Source organism: Convolutriloba macropyga, chromosome 15 (genome assembly GCF_964194025.1).
Source record: "Convolutriloba macropyga chromosome 15, txConMacr16.3, whole genome shotgun sequence".
Lineage (NCBI taxonomy): Eukaryota > Metazoa > Xenacoelomorpha > Acoela > Convolutidae > Convolutriloba > Convolutriloba macropyga.
This window is the reverse complement of record NC_134482.1, coordinates 26,043,175-26,053,585: the sequence shown is the minus strand read 5'-3', so window position 1 is coordinate 26,053,585 and position 10,411 is coordinate 26,043,175. Positions and strand designations below refer to the sequence as shown.

Below are 10,411 nucleotides of genomic sequence, written 5' to 3'. Positions count from 1 at the left end.
GTGGAATTATTGATCTGGTCGCTGTCTTTTAATTTATCGCAAATTGAAGACCCTGTGATTCTTCTTTTTATTAGAAGTGGAGATTTTGAGATGAATTTTTTTAGTACTCTCTTGAATTTGGGGGTTTGAAAAATTCTTGGTAGAGCTGAGCAGTTTTGTCTTTTTTTCTGTAGAAATTACCAAAATTTGGTTATTTCAGAAGTTAGTCTCAAACAATTGGAAAACATTTCTGATGCCTCATTGATTTGAGCCAGGATTAATATCAACTCGGCATCGCCTCGTCTCAACTTTGCCTGCCCGTACACTAATCAATTTGTACATGCAGAACTAGTTCTCCAACTATTACTTAACTGATTTGTAAAATGCCGTACCCTCATTTATGATGTTTTATCGAAGTTGTCAGTTGCTATTTTTTCACGTGTTCTGCTGTTAGTTTCTGTTATTGGATGTGCTCTGTGTTTGTATTATCAGATAAATGTTGCTTTTTACTCATAAGTCGCAATATGTAAGTTAACCCGGACTTATTCTTATATTGTTTGAGATTCGAAACAAATGTTGAAACAGACTATCAAACTTGTTACTATATCAAAACAAGGCTGACTAAATCTGAATTATTGTTGAAAAATAGAATTTTTATCGGCCTCAAAGCAACCTGCACATGGATCAGCCATCAGTCTTTCAAGTGGCAGTTTGTTGATGCAAGTCTCCCTTTTTCGTCTTTTCGGATAGATTAACTCTTTCGATCAAAGTTTGTGAACTGTTTTGGTAGTCTTTCTTGGTTTCTAAATGAGTCGTAGATTTTGTCGGCTCTTTATTTGGAGTTTCCTCGTCGGCAGCTTGTGGCAAGTCCGTTTTACTTTTCCTCGCGTCTTTCGAGTCAAGGTTTTCACTTGTGTTGTGAAGATTGGCTGCATATGTTTTTGACCGGATCTTTTCACTTCTTTGATCTTCAATTTCTGTGATATTATTGTTCTCATTGAACTCATTTGGGTGTTTGAAAAGCCCTTCATCGCTTTGATCCTGATCATCAATTCCCGAATCTCTGTTGTCTATCGCATTAACTTGCTCATAATTATCAGATTGAGGTTCAGTTGTGATCGGTAGTTCAACTTTACCCGATTCAATCTCTTCCTCTAAATCTTTCGGCTGACAATTCATAACTTGTTCTGCAGTTAAAGCATCGTTTTTGTTATTATGTATTAGTTCAGGTTTGTCATCTATAATGCCCTTTTCAGATTGTAGGGAATTTTTATCAAGTTCAGGAGAAGCTCTGCTTGCTTGAATGCTGTCGTTCTGAGTGTCCTTTTGAGGTAAATTGATTTCATCTTGCATCAAAAGCAGCTGTTGTTTCAAAAATTCTTCCAGATCTGCGTTTTCGATATTTTCGCAGCCATCTCGATAACCAGTGTTATCATGGGGCTCTGGATTAACCTTTTCATCCTTGGAATCAGTACCTGCCAATCCGGAGCTTTCCCTGGGGCTCATTTTATGATCGCCGATTTGCTCAGAATTATCAGTTTTTGATTCGGGCTCTGCTTTTACCTTGTGGGGTTCTTGGATATCTGAACTGTCAGTTTCGGGCAAAGGAGCAGCCCGTTTTTCCTCAATAGCATCATAAGTCCGTTCTTTCAATTCAGGTTGAGGTTCGCGGTGGGTGACTTGAGGCGAGTACAACTCTTCTTCCTCGTTTTCTCTTAGCTCGTGATTTCTGTCGCTTGATGGATTGATACGAGGCAAAATTTCCCGTTTGTTCATTCTTTGATCACTTTCGTCTGTTAGCGGATGATTCTCTTCAGATAGTTCATTGACCTCGTTGTTGTACTGTCGAAACGGGTCCGTTGACGCGGCAACCTTTGGTCGGTTCATACCGTGTCTGGTTTTCAACTCACGCGGTGTCATTGTGCCCGAGTTTTGACTGCTCTCTTCCCGAATTGCCTGGAATTGCTGTCGTGTGTTTCTTGTTTGCTCTTCAAATCGCTTTCGGTGATAATCTGCTAAATCATCGTTTTGCACAAAATGGACTTTTTTGTTATTTTGTACCGGTTCCATGTAATAACCTTTCGGTTTTTCACGCCTGATTTTGCTTCGCGGGGTCAGGTAATACGTCCCAAACACTTCTTCGGCTTGTTCACAACACTCATTGTTATTGTTTGCAATAAATTGTGTTTTCCTTTGTTTTTTGTTTGTTCTTAAAGGTATGGGGTTTGCGTTGTTGATTGACGGGTAAAAAGAAATGTCATCTTTCTTTGAAGACGTCTTCCCAGGTGTGAACCAATCAGTTCTATGATTCACAACATGGTAGTCAATTTTCCTAGGACTGTATCCCACATTTTGGAAAGAATTCACTTTGGGTTTAGCAGTAATTTTCACAGGATCGTTCACAATTCGAACTTCGTGGCGGCTTCCGTGATAATGGATGTTTTCAAAGGACGAAATTTTGGGTTTGGCTTTCTTTCCAAAATTTAACTTTTCATTATAGATCATCACCAAAGGTCTTTGGGTTCGATAACTTAGAGAACTATGGGTGTCTAATTTTGACTGCGCATTTGAACGAAAGTCGACTTTTTCGGTAAACACTTTAAAATGTGGTTGCTCTGGACCTTGGTATGATAAATTGTCCAAACTTCCTATTCGAGATTTGGCGTTTCTTTTGAAGTCTAGACGCTCGGCGTATATATGTACAGGTTGTCGGTATTCGGGGTCATAACTGTGACCTCTAGACTTTGCTCTAGAACCGTGTTGATTATGATCGTAATTCTGTCCTCTAGATTTAGCTCTGTAGTCATGGTGATTTGGGTCATAACTTTGCCCTCTGGACTTTGACCTTGAATTGCGTCTATGATGTGAGCCTTTTTCGGGTTCTCGATGCATCGACTGTTTTGTTTCTGGTCTTGGGGCTCGGTCTGCTTTTCGAGACCTGCGGCCACCATCATTATAATTATTTGACCTTGGACTTTTATATTTTTCATTTATAACTGAATCATTGTAGAGGTTCTGGTCATTGTCACTTGGACTGGCTTTTGGGAGGATCGGTTTGTATTCAGTTGGTTGCGGATGTCTTCGATTCTCGTCAATTCTTGCAGCTGTGTAGTCGTTAGAACCAATTTCGACATCAATACCAGAGTCGCTGTTATTTGCTGAGTTTTGACCTGTTTGTCCCTGAATTTGATTGGCTGAAAGCTCTTTTTGAGGCGTGAGTTCATGTGATTGGTAAGCTTCGTCGGCTGGTGGGGGGTCAAACTTGGTGTCTCTTACAGCACCACCTTCAGTTTCGGCGTCCATTTGTAATTGTGACTAGTTATGAATTATAAGCTGGAGTAAAAAAGAGTAAAAGTAAAGGTTGCAGAAAAGCTGTGTCTCGTGACTCCAAGAGTAAAATAAAAAAAAAACTGACCGTCCCTTAATTAAAAATTTATTACATTGACGCTTTCGGCTGTCAGATTTCGGATGAAATTTATATTGCAAGTTACAATTCCAGCAGTGCTATGGCTAAAACGGTATACGATTGCTGCTGTAAACAATTTGTTTGTGGTTGAGAGGTTTTTAGGAGCATGACTGCAGGTATACAAACTGTTTATGATTGTTTCCGAGGCAATTAATCGGATTTAAATGTTTTTCAACAATAACAGCAGGAGAACCGAATCACTTTTATTCCATGTTTTCTGGCAGTATGTGCAGTACAAGTTAAACACAGTAAACAGCTCATTGATAAGGGAAAGAAAAACTGTGCCATTTTTTTCCTGTTTTTCCACCTTTCATGTTTTAGAATAACATAAAAGCAGCAGAGTGCTTTTATTGCACAAAATATATATATACACTCGATGGTTAGTTCAAAAGGTACCTTCGCTTTGGTAACAAAATATCCAGTCCTAAAACCAGAGTGCCATAAAGCTAAGTCACGTTCTGTATCCCACGGCTGTCATATAGATTGAAAGCATATAAGATATTACTACACGGCTTGACTTCAATATTTTAAAAATAATATAACCGCTTATCTAGATGGATTCCTTCTAACTTAATGTTTTTTTGCTTATGATGAACAGGTATAACCATTTTTTTAAAAAGATGTACGGCAAGATTTTGTGTTTGAAACGAGTCCAATTTTTCTGCGATCAATTCTTTGCTTTAGAGGCTGAATTTATAACAATAACACGTTATATGGTATTGTATGGATAGCTTTCATAAGGAAATCATACCGCACTATCACCTGCTAATGCATTCCGGTTCGGCATCGGGTGGCATAGGGACTCAAACAGATCTGGGAAAACGATGGAACGAAAGAGAAAGAAGGATAGACAGGAAATGGAAGCCAAAACAAAGCAGCTGAGATGAGACTTTTATGGAAATATGGCTTTGAAAAATCAGATTTATTTGTCTTAAATTTAAAACACATCAACCGAGCTCTTTCTTAAGTCGCCATTTGTTTAATGTAATATGTAAACCAGCACTTTTGGTTGAGGTTTGTTTGGTATCGAGATCAAACAAAAGTTCAAACAAAATATTTGAAAAATTCTGGAACTGAACCAACGTATGAAGTAGTCAGCGTATCCGGTTTTGGCTACTGATATTCAAACAACCATGAGCGCGTGCAAGCCCAAACCCAATTTTCGGTTAAACTCAAACTCCAATAATTTGATTGTTTTGATTTAGTAAAAAAAGGAGGAAGATGCTCTTATTTTATAAAGTTTTGACAAGTCCAGTTCAACAACCCGAATTTCAATTTCAGGTTAAAAAATTGTTCTGCTGACCCTGTAGGTCCATTGCCATCAGACTTGAAAGCGCAAAACAATAATGTTTTTCCAAAAAAAAACTACGTATAAATCAGTTAACACATTTTTGCTAATTCTGATGCGTTAACAGTCAAGGGGTTTTCTTAATTTATTGTCGAGACAGCTGATTTTCAACCAACTGTTGACTCCATGAAGATGTGCTCTGTTTTTCATACACTTTACTAAAATAAAATTGACGCAATGTTTTCAGAGTTAAAAGAAATATATCTAATAATGCCAGAATGAGGTGCGCTACCCAAGCCAGAGATGCACCACTCTAAAAAAGGGTTCTGATCAGACCGAACAGACTCCGGAAAAGGTCTATCCTCAAATTTAGAACTAATCATCAAACTATTAAGTCTCAACACCACGATTCTGTCAGGGAATACAGACTCTAGGCGGGACTCTGGTCAGACTTTCCAGACCGCAGGTTGTGCGTTAAGCAGACCGTGCAGACTCTGGGTTTAACTCTTATACACACTTCTATTCGAACTGTTATAAAAAATGTAAAAATCCTACCCAACATCAGATCTAAACTTTTTACGCAGAGATTTAAGGAGGGCTCTTTTTAATGGCTCTAAGAAAAGTGGAAACTTTTTCTGTGCACAAAGTAGACTTACCTAGTTAAAGTAGACGTACCAACCTATTAGCACCTAATTATCGCTTTTGTTATCGAGACAATATGATTAACAGCCGGATTCAAGTAAATCGCCGTAGCGTCAAAACATACAAGGACAAACAAAGACCGATATTGAGTCCTAGCTGCGAATGAGAATCCTGAGTCTCCAGTTGGTCGGTTTTGTTAACGGAATAACCTTTGGTTTGCTTCAACCATAGAGCGTTAAAGGTTTTTAATGTTTCCATTTATTGCAAAATCTGGAGTGGGGTAAATTTCTCATTGATTCAAGTATAAACTGTTTTTCTGTGATTGAACGAAAAAGTTTGACTACTGGGGAAACCATTGTCGCCGAAGTCGCCAGTGTACTTCTACCTGCCATGTATTTTTACTCCGTCGCATCAGTGTTTTTGTTTTTAGCTACCAGCTCACCTTTAGGTGCTTTATATTCTATTTCAGCTACTGTTAGCCGCTCTTTCCAATTGTAAAAAAGGAAGTTCAAAAGTGTTAGCTAATGATTAACTCAAAAGACTCTCTTCATGCAATATACACACAATCTGAACCCTCTCCGTTACGAATAAATTATGTTTCTGTTTTTATTTAGCTGAAGGCATGCAAAAATTGCAATTTAAGGAATAGAAAAAAGTTAGTTTGTTATCTCTCTTCTGTCACCAAACTTTTTTGTTTTGGTTGCGATTCGTCAGAGGCAAATGAGCATTTGTTGTCTATGTTTGTTTCGCAAAACAGGGCAAAAGCATAACAACGCAAAACTTTGTCTTGTTGTCCAGAAAACGGAATTATGAGCCCAAATAAAAGGAAATTTGTTCTTCAAAATTTTATATCAATTTTTAAAAATTTTATGAGTTTGTTTTAATGATATCAGCATTAGACGTTAAACGTAAAATAAAATGTTTGACTGAAACATGACTCAATGACAAGTCCAAAACACACTGTTTAGAAAACACATGGCTATCAGAAACTAAATGCATGTAACACAGAAACGAAAAGAGTAGAACCCGCAATCTATATTCAAATAAAATTAAACGGATTGAAGTATCTAGCTACAAAGCATTATGTAGACAAAACTTCTGTTAAGTTTTTTTGTGTACAACTAAAAGTCCAAATACAAGAGTGTTTTCAAGCACAAACTCTTACTTAAAACCTAATAAAATTTAGAAAAAAGACAGCAGTAATTCAAGACTAGCTCGAAAAAAATGTATTAAAGGTGATGATATCCATTTCCTATGTAGTGATCCTAATATCCGCCTTAACAGACCATGCAGCAAACAAAAATATTTTTAGCAAACGTTCTCTATATATTTGACCTGTGTAATATTGTAAAACAGTTGGCAGCACGAGAGAAATAAAAATCAGTTAAAGCAGCATTTATGTAGCCTATTGTAACCATGAAATTGAGACATCTATCATCAAGACTGTTATCACTGACCATTACACAGTTTTGTTCCGTATAAAAACTAAATGCACGCCACATTTAGATATTGAAAAAATCTTTATATTAAGACTCTTGCAAACATAGTTATTCCTCTCCAAAAATTGGAAAGCTTTTTTGATCCAAATAAATTAGGGCCTTTTTCTATCCTACCTAAAATTAAAAAAATAATTGAGAAAATTTTGTCCACTCAAATAAGCAGTTTTTTTGACAAAAGTGATGTTCGCTCTCAAAATCAGTTTGGCTTCGGAAGAATCTCTTCCTGCAAAAAGAGCAATTATTTCGAATTAACCAAAAGCTGTTTCATACAGTGAAACATAAACAACTGTTTAATGGACTTCTTGATTTTGGCTTCAAAGGGCCGGTAAAAGAACTCATGCATTCTAACCTATCCATTAGAAGTCCGTCCGAAAATTAGAACAAGTAATCAACAATCATAATGAAAAATTATTTGAGTTGGTGTGCCACAGGTTTCATATCTGGTTCCTCTGCTCTTCATTTTTTTAAAAAAATTTGCTAACTCAGTTTTCCAATGGTCTTAACATCTTACTATTTGCCGATGACACAGTTCTTCTGCAGATGGAGTTGAACAAAAGTATGCATTATCAAGAACGCACAAACGAGGTTGTCGGTTCGTTGAATAATAAATCTATTTAAAAAATGTGAAAAAGACAAGGGAAATTATTTTAATTCGAGGTAACAGTTGTAATGAGCTACTCCTATGCTTATCAAAATAAATGAGCGAACTTTTGAGCAAAAAGCTTATGTAAAACACCTTGAAATTGTTGATAACCATTTGAAAATTACCGAGCATGTTCATTACTTAATTGAATAGTTGAACAAATTGATAAGTTCGTTGGGTTGCTTGAAACAATTGCTGACTCCGCAATTTTTGTTTTACAACCTGGTTTATGTACAACCAATTGTTCGGTATGCTGTCCTTTTGTGTGGAACGGCGTGCAAAACAGCAGTAGAGTCGATGGAATCTAAACTGAGTCAATGGGTTAGAATCATAAATGGTTTGAGAAAACGCTATTGAATTTGTACAATGATAGAACATCATCAGGTCTTAAATGAAAAGAAAACCCATTTGAAAGAAATGTTAAAAGTTTTAATCTTAGTTTTGAAGATTGAGATTCCGATGGACAACATTAAGTCAATAATAGCTTGTATTGAACTTGAGAAAGTATCAAGATCAAAGAGTATTTGTAGATCCGTCAAACCATCAAATAACGCAAATGGCTGTAGTTGTGAATCTATTGGCGTTAGGGTAAGAAAATTACTCAACATCATACTCAAGTACGATCCCAACATTGCAAAAGGTATAAAAGCAATGAAAAGAAACAAACGGGAGAAATTTATCTCTATATGTGTCCAATGTTACATTCAAGAAAATGCCGAACTACATTCATAACTTTAATGATCTTTATTACTTTAAGTTTTTTGTTTTTTTTACATCCGTTTTTTGACAAAGAGTAGAGTTTTTTTAATTGTGAAGACGGATTTCTGGCCAAATACCTCTAAAGTGCTTCAAGGCATCACTAGACTAGGCTGCTTTGAAGCCTATTGATGACCTGTTGGAATAACATGTCTTTATCTTCTGAAATCTAATTTAACTCATTTAATTCATTCTTCATGTTTGAGTTTTTTTGCTCATATTTGATTTTCGAAATGGAATTCATGAGTAACTTTTGGTGCTCCAAAGACGAACACTAAGAATTTTGTGTCTCTTGATGAGCAGTCACCAAGACCTTGCGGAAAGAGCTCTGCGTTACAATTGTGTACAAAGCGTATGTCTTCGGGCTAGGGGTGGCGCAGAGTGAGCTGCTACGCTAGCCCATTAGGATATAACGGATATGGAAAGTGAAAGCATGTATGCCAATTCTTGACGCTGGACGGATATGAAATTACCCAATACTGGACTACGGTGGCCACCAGCTGAATTGGCCTGTGTTCTTGTGAACAGATCTGAAGTCCTCAGTGGATTGGTAGCAGAATAATGCTTTGAATCTCCCGCCTAATGATGTTAAAGGAGGTTGGTTCAATGTTAGGAAAAATTGGAGTGTCTTGCCGGTACCCATTACACCGCAGAGGTATGCCCCAAAATTTCCGCCTTAGTAAAACTGGCTCGAAAGTTAGATACATACAATGAACGAAGTTAGGAGACACCTTACTTTTCGCAAAAGGGGTTCCGCCAATTTTGCGAAATAAACGAATATTCTGATCGAAAAGTAGTTTACAAGTCTTGTAGCACGTTTCCGCACAATTCAGGTATCTATTACTCGCTTTAAAAGTATCTCTAATCCGCAATTGAGCCTAAATGAATGCGCGCAGTTTGAGCATGCAATAAGCCTTTAATAAAGATTTAATTGAAGCTTTCAAAGCTCTAAAGTTCTTTAAATACATGAAACCACAAAAACTGAATTCCAAAAAATCCCTCGCACATCAAAGGCGTTGTATATCAATGTGGGACTGGCCGACTTTAATAAGTAGTAATAAATAGTACTAATAAGTAGTAATAAAGTACTATAAGTAGTAGTAAAGTCGTATTAAAGTACTACTAGTTGTAATAAGTTAGGCTCAATTAAATAAGTAGTATTAAAGTTAGGCTTAATTGCGGATAACACGCCAAAGCGAGCTACATTGCGTGCGAAAAATTGATACATAAATGGAGCAGATGCGTGATACAAGCCGTGCAAAAAATAGGTTATAAATTTTGTACTTGTATTAGGATTAGGACACTTTTGCGAACACGGGTTGCTAATTTCTTTTCCATTTGGCCGGTTTCTGCTAAAGTAGCTATTTTTCGCAATATTGTTCCATTTTCAATAAATTAACATAGTAAAAACGAACACGACATACACGCATCGGTCATATCTGCCCGTGACAATTTGGGTATACCTCTGCGATGTAAGGCCCTTTTTGTATGGCCAATTAGAATGTCACTGATAAGAGCAAGTGGGAAGATCTAATTAAAGGCGCTAAGTGGGAAGATTCTGGATTCAATTCTCAGTAAATTTATATTCATGGTCCAAATATTTTTATTAATTAAGGCATCGATATTTAGATTGAGGAAGTTAACATAAAGATGGGGTAGATTTAATAGTAGAGATTTAAAATATAATACAATGTTAATTACTTTGAGTATGAACTATAAAATACAGAACATTGTTTAACGGCAACGTAGCGTTAACAATTATAAAAGAAAAAACATTACGTATTGAGAAGGTTTAAAATTGTCTTGAGAAGCTTTAAATTCTTGTTGATTCGGAATGTTTGTCTGAGTTGTTAAAATCAGTTATTGTGGGTATTAAGGCTGCATTGCCAATGAAATTTCATTTCTTTTTTTGGAGGAGTTTACGGCTTCAAAATGACGTTTTTGAAGTTTTTTGGTGTATCTATCTCAATTGGAAACAAAAATGCGTGGGTACGCTTCACTGAGAACCTCTTTTGCAAAATTTTTGTAGGGGTACTGCATTTTTACTGCGGAGATCACATGAAAAATCTAAACCAAAAGTTTCTTGAACCATAATCTAACTTGGTTATCATGACTAGGTTTATAAAACAGCAGATCAC

The 10,411-nt window shown here is 36.5% G+C and overlaps 1 protein-coding gene across 1 annotated transcript; it reads right to left on the bottom strand.

Annotated features, from left to right (window-relative positions):
- Nucleotides 1-400: 400 nt before the first annotated feature.
- LOC142354622 (uncharacterized) lies at nt 401-3,718 on the bottom strand. The gene has a single exon (XM_075406957.1). The coding sequence runs from the start codon at nt 3,280-3,282 to the stop codon at nt 679-681; it is 2,604 nt and encodes an 867-aa protein (XP_075263072.1). The 5' UTR covers nt 3,283-3,718; the 3' UTR covers nt 401-678.
- Nucleotides 3,719-10,411: the final 6,693 nt, after the last annotated feature.

Bases quoted from the DNA above. Each gene is read 5' to 3' on its own strand.
- LOC142354622 (XM_075406957.1), bottom strand. From the start codon at position 3,282: ATGGACGCCGAAACTGAAGGTGGTGCTGTAAGAGACACCAAGTTTGAC.